General features: G+C 42.4%; 1 protein-coding gene across 1 annotated transcript in view; it reads right to left on the bottom strand.

Moving 5' to 3' along the window:
* Positions 1-12,744, bottom strand: part of LOC127677682 (ovostatin homolog) — a 42,072-nt gene extending 29,328 nt beyond the window's left edge. Inside the window, exons 1-12 of the mRNA XM_052172709.1 lie at positions 12,680-12,744; positions 12,183-12,366; positions 11,544-11,700; positions 10,019-10,071; positions 9,405-9,425; positions 7,391-7,559; positions 5,638-5,722; positions 4,299-4,416; positions 3,173-3,284; positions 2,799-2,908; positions 2,304-2,462; positions 1,125-1,352 (exon numbers count right to left, since the gene is read on the bottom strand). Of these exons, the coding sequence (XP_052028669.1) occupies positions 1,125-1,352; positions 2,304-2,462; positions 2,799-2,908; positions 3,173-3,284; positions 4,299-4,416; positions 5,638-5,722; positions 7,391-7,559; positions 9,405-9,425; positions 10,019-10,071; positions 11,544-11,700; positions 12,183-12,366; positions 12,680-12,744 (1,461 nt within the window). The remainder of the gene's footprint in view (positions 1-1,124; positions 1,353-2,303; positions 2,463-2,798; positions 2,909-3,172; positions 3,285-4,298; positions 4,417-5,637; positions 5,723-7,390; positions 7,560-9,404; positions 9,426-10,018; positions 10,072-11,543; positions 11,701-12,182; positions 12,367-12,679) is intronic.
* Positions 12,745-19,567: the final 6,823 nt, after the last annotated feature.

Consider the following 19,567-nt stretch of genomic DNA (forward strand, 5'->3'; position numbering starts at 1 on the left):
CACTAGTGGCGGCAAGGCAATGTCAATCCACAGACCTCACACCGAGCCACAGGAGCTCCTGCTAGCCCGCCAATGGACCTGCAAACTCTCAGCTAGTTAGACCCACGCTCCCTTGATCTGCCAGCCTGCCTGATTTCCAGGCCCCGCTAGACAACTCTCTGGCGGGGGTCCCTGGAGTTCATCTCACTTCCACACAACACCTACACATCCCATGGCCTGCCAGCTCACCTCCCATTTACCCGATAGAAGCATGACTCTTAATGCCTAATTAGTTAGCCAGTTAGATATATGCATAAATAATATTACAATGTATAAGATGTCAATATAATAATTTTAGAGCCAATTGATAAGGATGAAGCCTTAACCCAATTATTCTAACCTTTCCATAACACCACGTTGGACTCCATTTCGGCTCTCCTCCCTTCTCCTCCTGAGACCTCTGTCCCCCACCACCACACCCTGACTCCTAGCTTTGCCTCCCTTTTCCTGTCCAATCACAGGCCTTCCACTGTCCTAATGTGACTGGACATGGAAAATCCTGCAACATCTACCCATTTGTCCATGCTGTGAAATGGAATGCCCATAAGGCCGACTACATGACTCCATATGCATGGACCTCTCTACCTAACAGTGCCTCAGGCCCACTTCCTTTTCCAGTTTGGTGAGTCTAATTGGTTCCACTAACGTTTCCAGGTAGGAATCTACAGCTGAGAACACCAGCGCTTAGAGCGTCAGAGCAACGTGTTCAAGGTGGACTCACATGCTGGGGGACTAGGAGAGAGGGGAGGGATGGAAGTAGTAATGTCTTAATTTCCAAGTCCGTTGTCACTCAGGTTCCTTTTCTGCTCATCCTTTTGAGCTCTCCATGTCACTTGACCCTTCACACATGGTCACTGACATTTGATGTGAAGTACAACAGAATGGCTGAAGAAGTGATTGATTGTCTTCAGTCTTAGGGGAGCTCAGATTGCCTGGGATAATTTTGCAAGGGGAACTCATTTATGCAGCCAAGAGTATTCAACAGCAAAGCGGGTAGACGGGGTTCACTCAGATTGACAAGGTCTGACACCTCCTAAACTGTGCTGGGCTGGGCTGATTAGACAACTCCACCAGCTGACACTTACCAAATAGAAGAAGGTCACACCTGAGGCCCCCTTGTAGGCCTCGGGGCTGAGGGAGTAAAGAACTGAGACCATCTTCTCTTGATCGCACGGAAGCTGCTTTGGCTCAGGGATGATCTTCATGAAGCTGCTGGTCTGGGAGTAAAAGCGTGAGGCAGAGAAGTAGCCGTCCATGTACTCGGGGTACAGCCAGCTGACACGGTGGCAGCTTCTGGGTCGGACATAGACGGCCTGGCAGGACAGAGGCAAGGGAAAGGCTTTGGAACGATGGGCTCCTCCAAGACAGGGAGAGCTAGGGAACACATCTTCTCCCAACCAGGGAGGAACCTAGCTCACAGCTGTTATTGTGGAGGCTGGTGCGATGGCTCTCCATGTGAGGGCACTTGCCACCAAGCCTCACCACACAAGTTTTACTTTCAGGACCATTGTGGTGGAAAGGAGAGAACTGACTCATACAAAGTGAGATGATAATACCATTCCCTTTCATATATATATATATATATATATATATATATATATATATATATATATACACATATATATGTATATATATATATATAATGTAATATATATCATATGACTGCAGTTATGTAATATATATCATATGACTGCAGTTGTATGTCTGACTGGGCTAACAGTGAACTGTTAGGTTTTTTTACTTTGTGTGTGTGTGTGTGTGTGTGTGTGTGTGTGAGCGTGTGAGGGGGGATGATTGGCTACACATCCCAGTGTGACCTGCAACTCAAGCTCCTCCTGCCTCAGCATCTTGAGTGCTTAGAATTACAGGCAAGCTTTGGATTTTTACTTTTAATTACAGTCAGAGGATTAGATTTAAGTTCTGTATCCTTCTTCACCTGCACAAGCTGTTTAACTACAAACTTCTGTGGAAGGTTCAGAAAAGAAATCTCACAGCATCTCCCTGTCTATGCACAGGGTGATGGAGGGGAGAAGGCCAGATTTTCTGGGTGCTACTTCTACTTCCACAGAAGACATACTGGTCATGAGAGTCGATGAGAGAGAGTGGGAGCATCTCGCCTTCTGAACTCTGCCCTCCCTGAGTCCTGAATGGGAAAGCAAGTCATAGCAAAGATGCTACTGTCTAAGCCTTCTGTGCTCCAAGTCCCTTGCACTGGGGCCTCTGTGGGATTCTTGAGCATCCCTGCCAGCCCTTGGATGTCTTACCTTCAAGCTGATCTGTGCGTCGAACATCTCTGAAGTGTTAATGGAGAATTGAGCTTCTCCGTTCTCATCTGTGGTATAATTCCCTACAGGTTTGCCGTTGAGCTCCAGTTGCAAAAGTTTGTTCACCATTGGTGCGTTATTGGGACCAGAAAATTTAAGCTGTACAAAAGCAGAAGTGTTAATGTTCTTAGGGCACGAAACTCCACATTTCTACAAGGAACTTTTCATCCACGGTAGCCATCACTTAACAGAAATCTCAGTGACTAGAAATACCCATCCTGCTAGCTGGGCATGTGTGTTCACACATACAGCAGAAGCTGCCGTTTTAATACATTGCTTTCTTTTTGCCCTAGAACTTTCCAAGCGCACTAGACATAAGTGGTATTAAAAATGCATTGTAAACCTACGATTAAAGTGTCTGGAAAATTTCAAGGGATAGTCTGTGAACAGAGAAAAACCCAAAGAATTTCCTTTAAAGGTACCAGGCAAACCTACAGTTCCAGTATAAGCGATTCCTCTCCTGTAGAAAGAGTCCACGTTCTCAAAGCTCACGGTGCCAAGCATGGAAGTGATAAAAACTGACTGTGTTTTGCTGATCTGCACACCTGTAAGAAATGATAAAACACAGCTTCAGGAAGAAATTAATCATTTGAACAAACACCCTCAGGGCAGGGCCTGCGTCCTAGTGACATCTTAAGGATATGTGAGGATCTGGATTCAATCCCTCCACTCCCCACAAAAGCTACCATTAAAGATGTTTCATTTTACCATAGTGAGGGACAATTAATTCATAATTAACAATTAATGTTGCTAACTCCAGATTTTTTTCCTTCAGTGGTAGGAAGCTGTCCATAAGATACAATTGTTACCTGTTCCAAATTCTGTAACCACTACGTTAACATTCAAGGTCATGAACAATCCGGAGCGGTACAGCTGGAAGACTTTCGTACTGACAATGTGAGCCGCACAGCCGTCTTTCAACTGAAAAATAAACGGAGGTAGAATGAAAGAGTTAGGGACCCAAGAGTCCCATGGGCCTTTAGCACGGGTACCTTCCACCCCTGTGTACTGAGGTCTCCCTCACTGAAATGGACAAAGAAAGAGTTAAAGAAAGGAGACCAGTTTTGTGTACATCAAGAGAAGGGGATATACAGGTTCAAGGACAGCCTCCGGGAGTAACATAGGCGTGAAATAGTCAAAGGAGGAGAATCAAGCTAATGACATCCTGAGAATAAGAAATTAACCTCCAGGAGAAACACTAATGACAGACGAACCAGCACTCTTCAGATGAAGAATGTCCAAGTCAGCAGCTGTTAATGTCTGCTATTTGAAATAGGGGGGGAAACGTACATTTTCACTACTAAAATAAGAAATGGGTACTAACTTCAAATGTTAAATATTGGAAGGATGCACTCATTCCTTTGACCCTAGAAGCTATCACTTGCTCTAGGCAGTATTATTACACCCATCATATAGGCATACACATGCACATGAATTTTAAAAACCTCTTAAAAAAGAATTAAAAAGATAAAATTAAAACCACTGACTTCCAGACATGCAGAAAAACTATTCATTAAGATAAAGCCCAGCAGAAGAGGTGGGGTTTTCATAACTGGGATTTAGAATGAAGGAGACCAGAATCTGGAACAACGAACACAGCCTGTGCATTCTGGGTTGTGGTGTTTCTGAATCAACTACCTGAGGAAAGATTCTCCAAGGAAAGACCGCGGAGACCACCCAGATAGTACAGAACACAGGGAAGCCGGTGGGCAACTTTGCAGGTCTAAAAACCTGCGGGCAAACGCCCCCAGAAGGCGTGGAACTATGTTAAACATTGCATTGTCTTCATGTTCCTCACCTGACTTGACTTAGCTTTGACCCCTACTAGGCACACAGTAAAAGTGCTGTAAATCCTTTTTATAAGTGGCATTAAATCCCTATGCGGGGTTCCACCCCCCCCCCCCGCCCCCTTTGGAGTAAGCCCGTGGTCCGCACCTGCGCAGTGAACTGCTCGCAGATTTCATTCTCCTCGTTCTCACAATGCCCCGAGGAGAAGAGCTCTCTGCACACTTTTATCTGGGCTTTTCCCTGCACAGGCTGGCCGTAGGTGTACCTGGTGGGAAAAGGAACGTCGTGATTACAAATGGGCTGTGTCATTGTGGCACTTACGGACCTCACCAGAAATCATTTGTGAAGCCTTGAAACGGGCGTTTCCGTCTAACTGTCTTTAGGGTTATTTCCTCCCACAGAATTTGGGTGAAAATAGACATTTAATTTATGAAGAGGATCTGGCTGGTTTTTAAAAGAAAAAAACAAACAAGTTCACAGTGTCATTCAATTTTAGATTGAATCTAATATAGCAGTAGAGAAAAACTTAATGAGCAAAAATTTAAAATATATCTAATTTGTTTCAAGCATTGGAAAATGAGCTGTTTTGTTAGTAAATGCATATGAACATAGGCAAAACTTGATGATTCTGCATACTGAAGTCTTTTCAGATCAGGATTTTAAACATTATTCTTATTTTACCACCATCTAACATAGAAACATATTAGACGTGTTGGCACCAAGAATGTATGTAGAAGCCATGATTGCATGAACAGCCTATTTTCTGCTAAAGCACAACACATTTTTTTCTTAAAGTTCAAAGGCAAAACTAGGCATTGTATTTTTCTTTGTTTGTTTGTTTTTATAATTTGAGGATTATTTTGATAGCTCGTTTTCTTTTCTTTTACTTTTTCTTTTTTCTTTTTTAAACGAGGACCTTACAGAAACTCATAACAGTTTCTGGAGTGAGGGGAGCAATGTGGCATTTAAAAGACTAAAAGAATATTATATATTTTGACTTGGTAATTCCCTTTAGGGAAATGTTTCTTAAGTAAAGTAAACAATCCAGTTCTAAATCAGGCTTCTATACAGTTTTACAGAAGAATTCTACCACAAATATACTAATTACTAGAAACACAATGGAATAGATTACTTGTTATATAGTAGAACAATAAAGTAAAATTGCTACCTTCCTATGAAGATATACGTGCAAGGTAAGGAATTAGAATAGATAGAACAGTAAGAAAAATATGTATTTTTAAATAAGGGAGAGAATGGGTAGAAAAGAATAAATATAACCAGAGAAAAATTTCTCGAATCATGAGGGGAAATCAGCTATGATGTGTTAGCGATTGATAGAACTCACTGGAGTTTTGTTTCTATGTTTTCCTTCATAGTTTTCAAACATTTAAAATGTCTACAATAATTTTAATTAAGTATATAAATAAAGTTTTATGGTTAAGCTTAAGGTGATTTACTTTGTGGGGATAAATGAATAAACACTTACTTTGCACATGTAACCATTTGAAACTGATGGTCCGCGATAGTTATTGTCTCTGGTGCATTGAGCTCAACTTCAAATTTGGGCAATACTGAAAACAAAACAGACAAACAAACAAAAAAACCACTCTTCAGCTGGTAAAGTTGGAGAGCAAAGCTAGAACAACTGTAACCAACAGTTTCCACACATGCTGTTCTCCAAAGGCCCCAGCCAGGGTCTGTGAGGGTGCCTCATTAAAGGTCAGTTTACTCTGTTTCTTTTGTTGTTGTTGTTGGTTGGCAAATTATTTATTTAGCCTTAAAAAAAAAATCACCCAAACTTCTGGGCTAATATCTACTTCTCAGTGACTGCATTCCATGTGTGTTCTTTTGTGACTGGGTTACCTCACTTAGGATATTTTCCAGTTCCACCCATTTGCCTAAAATTTTCATGAATTCATTGTTTTTAATAGCGGAGTTGTATTCCATTGTGTAAATATACCATGTTTTCTGTATCCATTCCTCTGTTGAGGGACATCTGGGTTCTTTCCAGCTTCTGGCTATTATAAATAGGGCTGCTATGAACATAGTGAAGCATGTGTCCTTATTACATGCTGGGGAATCCTCTGGGTATATGCCCAGGAGTGGTATAACAGGGTCCTCCAGTAGTATCATACATGGTATGCACTCACTGATAAGTGGATATTAGCCCAGAAGTTTGGAATACCCAAGACATAATTCACATAACAAATGATGCCCAAGAAGAAGGAAGAACAAAGTATGGATGCTCTGATCCTTCTTAAAAGGGGGAACAAAATACCCACAAAAGGAGATACAGAGACAAAGTATGGAGCAGAGTCTGAGGGAAAGACCATCCAGAGACTACCCCACCTAGTGATCCATCCCATATACAGTTACAAAACCCAGATACTATCATCAATGCTCACAAGTACTTGCTGACTGGAGCCAGATATAGCTTTCACCTGGGAGGCTCTGCTAGTGCTAAAGAAATACAGAGGGAGCCACTCTCAGCCAGCCATTGAACTGAGCACAGGGTCCCCAATGGGGGAGCTAGAGAAAGGACCCAAGGAGCTGAAGGGGTTTGCAGCGCCATAGGAGAAACAATCAATATGAGCTACCCAGTACTCCCAGAGCTCCCAGGGACAAAACCAACAACCAGATAGTAACACATGGTGTTATCCATGGCTCCAGATGCATAGGCAGCAGAGGATGTCCTTGTTGGACATCAAAGGGAGGAGAGGTCCTTGGTCCTGGAAAGGCTCAGTGCTGCAGTGTAGGGGAATGCCAGGACAGCAAAGCGGGAGAGGGTTGATTAGGAAACAGGGGGAGGGGGGATGGCTTATGGGACTTTGGGCAAGGGGGGTGGGGACCAGGAAAGGGGAAATCATTTGAAATGTAAATAAAGAATATATCTAATAAAAAAAATCACCCACTTTTATGTTTTAACCTTTTAGATCCTTTCTAGGAGAGTCCCTGAATTTCAGAAAATGAGATATTTCTTAGGTGAGGGGAGGAGAGGGGAGGAGAGGGGAGGAGAGGGGAGGAGAGGGGAGGAGAGGGGAGGAGAGGGGAGGAGAGGGGAGGACAAGGATCAGAGTAAGACCTGGGCCCAGAATGAGGCATAGAGAGGACCCAGGATGGAACAGAAGAGCGGACCGCAGAGACCCAACCTGAGCTCAGTTCCTGTGCCTGTGTCTAAAACGTTGTGTTCCGTTGCTTTGGACTCATGTGTAGGAGAATCAGAAACAGTACTTGGTTACCATCTCGGTTAACGGTGAAATGATCCACAACCGTGATTCCTGATTGTTTTTTTATGATGATTACGTAATCCCCCAATATTGGTTCCGGCGTCAGTTGGAATGAGAGCTGGGTGATATTTCTGAAAGTGGTCACGTTTATCCATTGAAAAATCACATTGCCTTGGGGATCCTTGGAACAGTGAATGAGGAACAACAGTCAAAAGTTGGGTGTGAAATTCCCCTTCCCTTTTTGTTCTGGGTGTTCGCCATAGTTACTGGAGGTCAAAAGTGAACGACTCTAAAACTTAACTAATGACCTCAATCACTGAAACAATGTAACTACTGCAACATACTCACATTCCATCAATATTTTTCTTAAAACTAATCTTCATGTGAAAAATAATTTATAACTGATACCTTTGGTTTTTATCTTTCCAGAGCAGAGTAGTATAATCAAAGAATTAAAAATTCAACAGAATGAGTCCAGAATAGTGCTCCCCAAAGCGGAGCGGACTCATACCAGAGCATATAAGAGAACACTCATTCTAACAAACATTTAAAATGAATGTCACGGTGGGGCTGGAGACATGGCTCCATCAATGGTTAAGAGCATTTGTTGCTCTTCTAGAAGGCGTAGGTTCTATTCCCTGCACCTTCCTGGTGGCTCACAATCATATATATATATATATATATATATATCCAGTTGCAGGGGATCTGACGCCCTCTTCTGGCCTCTGCAGGCACTACATGCATATGGTGCAAATATATACATGCAGACAAAACACCCATGCACCTGTACATGATGTAATTAAATCAATACATTATTTAACTAATTAAAAATGGTTGTCACAGATTTCCATTTGGTCCCTTTCTTTGTTGATCATGGATTATGCAATAGCACCTAAGTGGAATTTCTGTGGTTTCTAAAAAGCAGGCACAGCTGTCAAAACGCAACTTTCATTTGCTTTGAGCCGGCTGCCACACACACACACACACACACACACACACACACACACACAAGTTCACTTAATTAACATTTTACACTTTGATTAAAGAGATTATGTTTAAAAGATTTGATTCAAAAGATCTTGTTTAACGGATTATGTAAGGAAACAAAATTGTTACTTATTACCACTTCAAAAGTGATTTGCTTTCCTCTCCTATAATGTTTAGAAAACTGAATGTCCTGGCCCTCCTTTCTGTTAGGCTGCCCATGAGACCCCATGCTGGCTTAGGCGTGGGTGGGTGTCACAGGGCAGAATAAATTCTTCCCAAAAGAGCCAGACTTTACATGCACCAAGGCTAAAACACCCCACTGCGCCGAAACACTGGCGCTGTTCAGAGTGCCCGCATGGACATGCTGTGACTTGTGAGTGGTGAACTTTTACTCGTCTATGCCAGACTTAAGCTTTGTGTTTCTTTCAGTGGAACACAGTGTTGCCTGGGTTGGGTGTGAAAGCAAACGATTGGGTAATGTAACCTGAAATTCATGTCACTTTAAGGATGAGCTGTCTGCTACTCATATGAAAGGCTTAAAGCACACACACACAGAAGACAGGACAGTAGGAAGTTTATGAGTATCTTGTGTTTGCCCATCTAACTCTGAATTATGAGCCTAGAATCAGCTAATAATGGTAGCTTACACTGTATACAGAGACAAAACTACAGGTGCTGAGATTTGTTGTTAGTTACAAGTAAGCTGTACATACCAATTAAATGCTAAGTGTAAGATACCTAATTGAAAAATTAGCAAAGTATGTTTGATTTGATGTAGAATGGTATGATTTAGAATGATAACATGCAGTGGAAAAACAAACTAGTCTCTGCAGTTCTCGCACATTGTTCTAAGGGACAAGAAATCAACATTCGTACGCATCTTCAGAGTTTTCAAAATTACGTTTTAATCATACTTCTAATTGTCTTCAGATGCAGATGTCTTTTCTGTTTGTTTTAATCATCTTAATTTTCAGTTATATAAAACTGAAAATTGGAAGTACCCCATTCCTAGACTGGATATGGAAAGTGGATGTCTTACCTGAACGGTGATCAAGGGATACTGAAAGAAAGAAAAATGCAGATTGTTACTTTAGTGAGACATTCTTTTGCCAAATAATATCAGTCCCAATATTTATTTTGTAATCAATTCTCTTAGATAGTGTATAAAACAATGGTCTTTGTTATCACACTTTCATACATATACATCATTGTATTGTGATTGGGTTCACTCCACATTTCCCTCTCCTGTTCACCCCACCTCTTGTGTGTGTGTGTGTGTGTGTGTGTGTGTGTGTGTGTGTGTGTAATCCTCCATATGAAGGAAAACATGGTCTCCATCTTTTGAATGTGGCCAAGCTGATCTAATACCACAACCTCTCATTCTATTCATTTTTCTGCAACTGACATAATTTCATTCTTTATGGTTAAATAAAACTCCGCATGCCAATACAGCACATTTGCTCTATCCATCTATCTGCCGATGGATTTACAGGCTGGTTCCACACCTCGGCTGTCGTGAACAGCGCGGGACTAAGCCTGGGTGTGCAGGTGTCTGAAGTATGCTGACTTACACTCCTGGAAGGTGCGCTGCACAGCAATGGATCTGATGGACAGATTTCAGTCTCATTGTACCTTTAGCAGTTATGAACTCACCGAGTCGTCCACAGGCTTCAGCCAGGTGTTCAGTGTCACAACGCGAAAGTGAACTAAGGAGAAGGGGATACAGCTGTGAAGTGGTTTTCACGTGATCCCCACCTTACGCCCATGATTGTTTAAGATATATACATAAGCAATTGCTTGTCCGTCACAAGATACCACACTCCTTTCCCTCCTCCCCAGCTCTGATTTGATCCTTTCAAGTTAGGAGTCCATTGGGGGAAATTCTCTTTTTGTACTTATTATCCCTCTGTTAATGATTCTTCTTGTCCCCAATGCTGATACCAGTTACCATTAGAAGCTTTTACCCTATTGGACGTAAGACTGAGATACTTTGGAACAGAATTAGTGACAGAATTATTATCCATAGAACCATAAATGTAAGACATTTATGGGAATGGGTACATATAATTTTCCTTGAAAATGATGCTAGCAAAATTAAGGTATTTTTAGCAGAACTACAAGAGATGCCAGTTCTTTAAAATGTACAATTTATTCTAATATTTTAGTAAGAGCAGAAAAGGGAATCTCAGGAAGTGAAAATCTCTCTTTAAGAATTATTTTTGCAATATTAAATGTGAAAAATATCATAATGCACTGCCTTGTGGGCTGACTTAAAATTAATTATAAAAGAAAAAGGAAAGAGCCTACATAAGCCGGCCGTTTAGAGCACAGCAGAGAATCCTTGGAAGAAACCCCCTCCACCCCCCCTCCTCCCACCTACCCCCTTCCCCCCACACACACCCTTTCTCACCGGCAGGTGCCTCGGCTGCCAGAAATAAGTGTCTATTGTGTAAGCCAAAATAAATTCTACTTTCAGCTCTTTTGTTTCTTTTTTTAAAAAAAATCATAGAAATATGCAATATGAATCAGGATACAGTGCACAGGTGGTTTCCTCTCTAACCCTTTCATTTTACAGATGAAGAAATTATATCCCAAGGATCAAAATTTACTTGCCAAAAGTCAATCACTGGTCAACAGAGCTAAGTTTTGAAGCAAGAGGCTCTGAATTATAGCTTGGTATTCTTTATGCCACATTCTGCTTAGAATAAGAGTTAAGAAAGCAGAAAAGCTTTGACTGACTTTCTCATGTTAAACAAATTGACATAAAAATAGAACAGTAGAGTTCATAATTATTGCTGGTGAGGTCTTCGCTGTTATTGGCACAATTTTTTTTTTTACAGTCAGTCTCATTTTTTTTCCCTGAAAGTCCAAAGAAACTTTCATTACCTCTACCCTAAGAATGAAATAATTGGCTTGGAAAATAGAATTAATGAGCCTGTCCAATGGGTACGTAATGGATCATTGGTTTAGATCAATTACAACTTTGCATTCTGGTAGCTACTGTACCATGAAGCTTTGTCAGTAGGATCTGTGTGTAGTCAGAGAACCCAGAGTCTTATGAAGCCATACACGAGCTCCCGGATCTAAAACAGCAGTCAAGGATGTGAAAATGTCATTTCACAAGTTTTACTCAACCTTACATGCTAACTTGAAGAGAGTGATTTTTAACGTGACTCACCTGTGTCTCCGGGCTTGTGGACTGGTGTATCTGTCTGCACAAACGTGGCGTTCTCCTCAGCAGCGATTGCCACAGCTCTTCTTTCAAAGATTTTAAGAGTGTTCCCCTGAACAAGTAATGTCACAAAGGCCAACTGCTCTGAGGAGATCTGAGACACCTGTTTATGAAGAAGAACAGTGAGAGGAAGACTGTGTGTCTTCATTTAGACAGCGAGACAGACAAAGCCTTGTGAACCCATCACTTCCCAGCAAAGACTCCCTGATCTCCTGTTTCAATTGCTCAGTTCAGTAGAAGGATCTTTTCTAATAAACCCAGCCTCATATCCTCCTGTTGTCTATTTTTTATATCTTCCTGAGCCAAAGCCCTCCACCCTTTAACCCACCCTTTCCTTTGAGGCACTGTGAGACATGTTCACTCTAAAACAGCAATCGCCTCATTTCCTATAACAGAAAATTGCCCACAGGGGCAACAAGGTATGCTGCCCATTAAAAAAATTTCCCTTTGTTTCTTGCTTCTCTCAAAATTTTCATATACCCCCCAGTGATTTTTTGCAAATCACTCAAAATTAAGATTTATTATTGAAAAGAAACTTTAAGAAAGCAGGTCCATATCCCCGCCGCACTGAATTTGGTGCCTCACTTTGAAATTTGCACAAGCATAGAAGTTCCCCTCTTCCACGTGCTGGTCAAAAATAGTAGTATTGGATCCGTCATATTCTAGGGTGACGCTCAAGGACACAGACTCGTTGAGGTTCAAAAGATGAAGACAGGCTTTTTCTGAGGAAAATCGCTGTACCACGGAGGAAACCCACAGGATGTATTGCCTGCACAAAGAGAACAGCCAGCACTTTGCAAATAAGTCTAGCGTCTTGTTTGTACACACAACAACTTGAGCTATCGAAGGATTCCCCAAACTGCACATGTTTTACAGGCAGCACCATGATAAACTGGATGCACGCAGTGGTGTCTTAAGAATATAGTATCCATTCTGGCATTCACTTAACACTTAGAGGCCAGACCAGCACACGCTTGCTGAAGCTGAAATACAATAATGAACCAACTAGATTTCAACATGGAATCCATTCAACAAAATGCTATTGTCAGTACTCGGATACAGAGAGGTTAGAATTCCCTTACGGTTCTGAAGCCGCAGCATCAGTGAGATGGAGCAGGAGGGCACTGAGCAAGATGGCTGGCACCATGCTGCCCCAGCGCCTGGAGGGGAGAGTTAGAAGAAGCTGTCTTTTCCTCCCTCTCACTAGAGGCCAGCTACCCAGGCGGTCCACTTTCTTTCCCTCTCTTGCCCTAAGTCTGTGTTGCTTTTATAGTCTCACAGAAGGGAAGGCCAATTACCGGTTTGGAGCAGGGATCCTGAGAGTGACCACTTCAGATCGCCTCTCGGGTTACCTCGCCAGGGGGTATCGGTTTACGTGTAACTTCCTGCTAAAGTTCGCTGGATGCTGGCCTGGCTGGAGTCGGCAGTGCAAGTCGGACAGGAAAAAGAGAAAAACAAAGTAGTTGGGTGACACGTGGGAGTTCGTATGATTTTGATTATCCACACACGACTGACGGCAGTAGCAATGCAGTGTACCGAGGGAGTAACCCTTGGAAGAGAGTATCTCTGTAGAACCTTACCTCAATACTGAGCCTCAAAAGAAAACTGTGTTCAGGGAATCACACCTCGCAATACAGACTCATTGTCTGGATAGTTGAATGTGTTCTTATCCTTTTGTAATTTTATAATATAGAATTCAGTGTTGAAATGTTGGTTTGTAGTCAGTATTTAGCATGACATTTTTAGTAAGGTGTATATATCATGTTCACTGGCTCTTCCAATGTCATGAAAAATCTAGAGAAAGTGTAAAAACACAAGCACTACTGGCAAAAACTACCAAGCAAAAGCACTACCATCTATTTGTAAGTTCATGCCAATGAAATGCTGAAATCAGTTTTCTTTCTATTGTTGTTGTTGTTATTATTATTATTGATGAGGTCTTACTCTGTAGCACATGCTGATAGCCTGGAACTCCCAGTGAAGCACAGGCTAGCCTTGAACTCACAGTGATCCTGCCGGTGCTGACATTGCTGCCAAGAGCTGCCACACCCAGTTGAATCTGGTAAACGTCCACTGCGTCTCCAGTATGGTACGTCTGCCATTTTCCTTTGTTTTTTGTTTTTTGGGGTTTTTTGTTTTTGTTTTTGTTTTGCTTCATCTTGTTTTTTAAACATTCCTTTTACTTCAAGTGGTGAAACAGTGAGTCTGTGGGCGCCGAGGAATGTTAGAGTGGGTGGGAAAGACAGAATCTGGCTTAAATCCATAGAAACTACTTACCTGATGGGGAGTAATACTGAAAACAGACAGGGAGCTTTATTGAGTAGTAAAAATGACAACTGGATTTTAAAATGGGCAAGTTATCCGAACAGCATTCCCTAAGGGCACATGTGTAAGCTGTCGATGAGTCTATGGAAATGCTCAAAACCACGAATAGTGTGAAAACCGAAGCTCTTCCAGAGAACCAGGTTTGATTCCAGCACCCACATGAACGCTGACAACCATCAGAAGATCCAATGTCTTCTTCCTACCTCTGAAGGCATCGGGTACTCATGTAGTGCACAGACATGCATGCAGAAAAAACACTTATACACATACTAATAAAAGAAAGGAAGACCATGATGAGATATCTGCTCTAGCCACAGCAGCTACTATCAACACACACACACACACACACACACACACACACACACACTGAGAGAGAGAGAGAGAGAGAGAGAGAGAGAGAGAGAGAGAGAGAATAAATACTAGCCAAAGATGTGGCGAAAGGGAGAAGCCCTGCCGTTATTAGAGGTAAATGGAAAATGGCATCATCGTTACGGAAGATATCTTTACATTTCCTTGAAAATAAGAAAATAGAATTATCACACAATCTAATAAGTCTAATACTGGGCATATATCTAAAGGGAATGAAGAGGTTATGCCAAAGAGATGCTTATACCTCATATTTATTGCAACCCTTTTCACAGAAGTTAAGACATGTAATCACCCAAAGAATCCATTGATGTTTGATTAGATTGAAAGATATAACATTGATCTGTCTATTTATATATTGACATATAATGTGATATTATTCAGCCACAGAGATGATCATTTTAATCATCTTGATTGAATAATACATAATATCCACATGTATCAAATATTAAATAAATATCAGAACTATGCTAATTAAATATAATACTTTAATGGAAATAAGTTCTAAAGCCATAACCATCACACGCTGCGGAAGCAGCCATTACAGAAGAAAATCACTTACAAATGGGGTTCGATTTTCTGTATTTAAGGGCATAATAAATAAAATACTAAGAAAGAAATAAAGATGGAAGGAAGGGAAGAGTGGAGAAATGAAGAGAAGCTGGAAAGGAACAAGAAAGGAAGTAAGGAGAGAAAGAAGAGGGAGAGAGGTATTTCCATCTGGCCTTTATACTACTTAAAATATGCATAGGTGAGGTCAATGTGCCATATGCTCGTGTTCTCAGTGGGTTCTATTGAACGGAAAGATGAGCAAGAAAAGGAACAAAATCAGATACGTGTTGAGTCTCAGCGATCTAGGTTCCGAAGGACTGCACTCCAGACGTCGCAGGCCCTAAGACGTCTTCCGGAAGGACTGTCTCCTGCCTTCCATTTTCTCACCAAGGAGGACCACAAAAACTAAGGGTTCCTGACTCTTGAGGGAGGAGTCACAGAAATAAGAGCCCCTTTTCCACAAAGGCCACCCTACAGTCTGAGACATCCCCTCAGAGCTGGCTTAACCCTGAGAGTCCCCCAAGGGTCCGTTGTAATGAGTGCTCGGTCCACAAGATGGTGCTGTTGGGGAATAGAGGACCCTTTGCATTTTGATGCTGCCCCTAGAAAGGGATCATGAAATACCAAGTTCTCTCTTCGGTTTCCTGTTTGGAGCTCTAAGATCTTCCACACACAAGTGCTTGAGCCTTTGTGTGCTTAGTATCCAATGCCATCACCGAAGGTCAAACCAATGGACGTTGAGATTCTTAGATTCAGAACTAAATAAGACCTTTCTCTTTACAAAATTAGCTGCCCTGGGTATTTTTTGGTAGTGTCTTAGTTAGGGTTTCTATTCCTGCACAAACATCGTGACCAAGAAGCAAGTTGGGGAGGAAAGGGTTTATTGAGCTTACACTTCCACGTTGCAGTTCATAACTAAAGGAAGTCAGGACTGGAACTCAAGCAGGTCAGGAAGCAGGAGCTGATGCAGAGGCTATGGAGGGATGTTTCTTACTAGCTTGCTTCCCCTGGCTTGCTCAGCCTGCTCTCTTATAGAACCCAAGAGCACCAGCCCAAAGGTGGCACCACCCACAAGGGGCCCTCTCCACTTGATCACTAATTGAGAAAATGCCCCACAGCTGGATCTCATGGAGGTACTTCCCCAACTGAAGCTCCTTTCTCTGTGATAACTCCAGCCTGTGTCAAGTTGACACACAAAACTAGCCAGTACAGGTAGCAATGCAAAGTTGACTAATTATTGGTTATTAAAAAAAAAAAAAGTTCCCCTGATCCACCTCAGCTGATAGTAGATCTAAGGATCTCATTCCAGGAGTCCTGCTTCATCCTCAGGAGCCAGAATACCACACAGAGAGACAAAGAAAACCACAACAGGCTTTGCTGGGATCCTCTCCTCAGTTATCACAAGGTCACATACTTTTGGACCAATCACATTTCTGAGTTTGGTGTTTGTCATACATAAGCACTAAAGTGGAGAGTTCAGGGCCTTTGTGTCCTCATTTCTGAGATCTTTCATGCCATCTAAAACTTCTATTCAGTAAGTCTGTTGTGTGTGTGCCCCTTCCCAGCCTGTCTTTTGGTTTAGAAGTATTGAGCGTGAGCCTATAATCAGTGAGGACAGTAACACGAATTTCTGTCCCCTGACAGATTCAATACCATGCAGGTCATTGGTGGACACCCATGTACTTACTCCGGGTGCTCTTAATGGAATGCATACTAATCTACTAGTGTCTTGGTGGGCGGTAGACAGGAAGAGGTAAATATAAGCGGCTGAAGTTACCCTTTTACCGGAAAGACCGAGATTTTAACAGCCAATCAGATGGATTACTACTGCGGCCAGCATAGACGATGCAGCAAAGAAATAAGCCTGGGGTATGGAGAATGTGTGTTGTAAGGGTCTCAGGGCTGTGCCACCGTATGGTGACAACCCAATGAACAGTATCGGATGCTTCCTAAGAACAGCCCATTTCTCAGAGGAAAATGCAAATACAGCCGCCAATGCCAGTGGACACCGTCGTCGACAGTTTATTTTGGAGCTCCGATCAGTGTTCTGTGGAATCGCATTAGCGCCGCGAATGAGAAGATTACAAAGGAGCCCACTGAGGAGATGCTTAGAGGAATAATAACGTGATTAGGGGCTCTGTAGGTAGGAAAGAAAGTCATAGGCCAACTCAGGATCCACAGTGAGGCCTGGTTAGAAAGAGAAGAAAAAAGGAAGTCAAAAGTAAATCAATTCTTACATTCCACACAGACCAGGAAGGTGGACTTGGAATAGTGGTGGTGGAAGGGGCAAACACCACAGCAACTCTTCAGCAGCAGTTACAAAGAGAAGGGCCTGGCCAGTGACTTTGGATCTTATCCTGGATCTTAGACTTGGCGCTGTTCTGATGCGGATTTGAAGCGGGAAGAAAGTTTGGTTGGCACTGATGTGCCTACTGCTGCAGTTGGTAACCCCGGAAACAGACAGGCAGGATTGAGGGCCCCTAAAGAGGAAGCAGGAGGTGGCATCTTTGTCAGTAGGCCTCTTGAACAACAAGACATGTGCTGCGAGAACAGTTAGACAAGGGTTCAGGACGCCTTACAATGTGTGGGTGATATTAATTAGCATCGTGGTTATCGGCGGGACTGCACGGTGTAGCCATTCAGAAGCGGAATCAGGACGTGTGCGCTGCCAGCTGGCTGTGGGCGCGCAGGCCTGGGGCAGAAGGTGCTTGCTTCCCTGGCCACTGTGAATGTGAGCGGGGCACCACAAGTGGTCCTGGCACGGCCTGCTTTAAGGCCATAATTAATCATGGTCCATTTTAAGAGGGAGAATAGATGTTAAGTTTATTCTGGCATTTCTGGGAACATCTTGAACTTCAAGTTCACCTTTATGAAATGGTAAAGTCAACATAACTCAAGTATTGCTCAAGACCGGTAACCTATATTTAGCTAATTATGCTTCTAACAAACTGAAATTGCTCGGTTCCCGATGTGGCAATCCTTTGAAAGGGAGCTTGTCTTTTCTTCTTTGAACAATAAGTTGTTTTACAAGTCGAGGTGCCCCCTCCGTTCTCCGATACTTCATTCTTGCGTCACTTCATCTTTGTGGGCCAAGAATTTTCCAGGTACGATGTGCAACTGTGGACAAGTGATTGAAAGAGGTAACTAGGGGGAGAAACAGGTGTTCCTAAGCAAGGTCAAGGCAATACATCCACCTGGCCAGTCTGCAAGGCCAGGTGCATGCCAGCTTCCATAAAGAAAATCTCATTTCTAATCCTTCTATTTGCTAAGGGCCCACTAATCTTAAATGTCACCCCACTCAGGCAGACAAACAAATGTGGAACGGACTCTTATTGAAGATGACGAACAATCCATCAGTGGAGATGTTTCTTCCTATTAATTTATTAATCACTTTACATCCCGATCGCAGTCCCCTCCCTCACACACAGCTCCTCTCTACCCATTTCCCCTTCTCCTCTGAGAAGGGGGAGCCCCACCCCTCACCCCACCCCCGCCGGTGGGGACATTTTAACTTTTGGCTTTATGCTAGAGGAAATACCAAGCGCTTGGAGGAATAGATACGAAAGTTGGAGAAATGCCGTGGTTGAGTCATAAAAACATAACGTGTGGTTCATCTCCAAAGCCGCCCTCCTTCTGCAAGAAGCTGCAGACTTAAACTGGAAGAAGCACAGACTCAGAAAAGCGCTGAACCTTGGCCACCCACGGAGCGTGGACCTATTATCAGTCAGCTCCAAACTACTAGGGATTGAGATTGGATGGAAATAAGGAGAATAATATAATAATATAAGGCAGCTAGCTGATAGGCCACAAACAAGTTGACCTCAGAGCCTGTGTGTTAAATTCGGAGGTGTGACTTTCCTCTCTCAACGTTGTAATAGAAGATGAAAGGGGTTCTCCCCTGAATTAGACTCTTCCTATGTCTACAGTCAACTACCAGATTAGAAAACTAACTTTTAATCCTTTAAAGAACAACAGAGGGACTGAGAAGTGTCCTATTTTCTGGATACCCTTTCTCTTTCTTGCAACATGAAAAAAAAAACAAAAAACAAAAAAACAAAAAAAAAAAAACAAAAAACCCAACCCTAAAATAAATTAGAATATCCTTAGCTGGGTAGGTCCGGCCTACTCTTCGAAGGTCTGGGCAATGTCAAGCCGGCCGAACAACCCCTTCAGCCCAGTTGCTGAGTTCACTGTGATGTCTGTGGTGATATCTAAAAGGTTGTATTTCACCGTGACTTCTGTTGTACACACCAGTCTTTCTGCCTCTCTGTTCTATCCCTGCGCCACAGCGATGGTGAGTTTAAGGGAGATAAACTTTATTGTTCAGCCCGATATGAACAACATGAATGGGGTTTCAAGGTGTTTTCTTACGTCCGGTTTGCCTTAGGCCTATTTGAATTTCCACCTGATTCTGACATTATTTCTGCGAAAGTAAATATAAGGCATGCTTAGTTACCCTGTCATGACAGTTGTGGCACAAGATGTGACATCATTTACCTTCCGTCTTAATGGCTCTACAATCCTCGGGCTGTTGGTCATAAAATTCTAATAATGCAAAGTCAGCAATTCCTCTTATCTTTGGCTTCTTATCAATGCTTGTCCCATAAATATTTCTTTGAAAGTCCTCCAGGTAATTTGCTGGGCAAGGTTAAAGCCTCGGAGGATAATTCATGTAAAATGGTCTGTCATTTGTTGCTGAAGGTATCGTTTTGATTATTAATTGATAA

Source organism: Apodemus sylvaticus, chromosome 2 (assembly GCF_947179515.1).
Source record: "Apodemus sylvaticus chromosome 2, mApoSyl1.1, whole genome shotgun sequence".
NCBI classification, from domain to species: Eukaryota; Metazoa; Chordata; class Mammalia; order Rodentia; family Muridae; genus Apodemus; species Apodemus sylvaticus.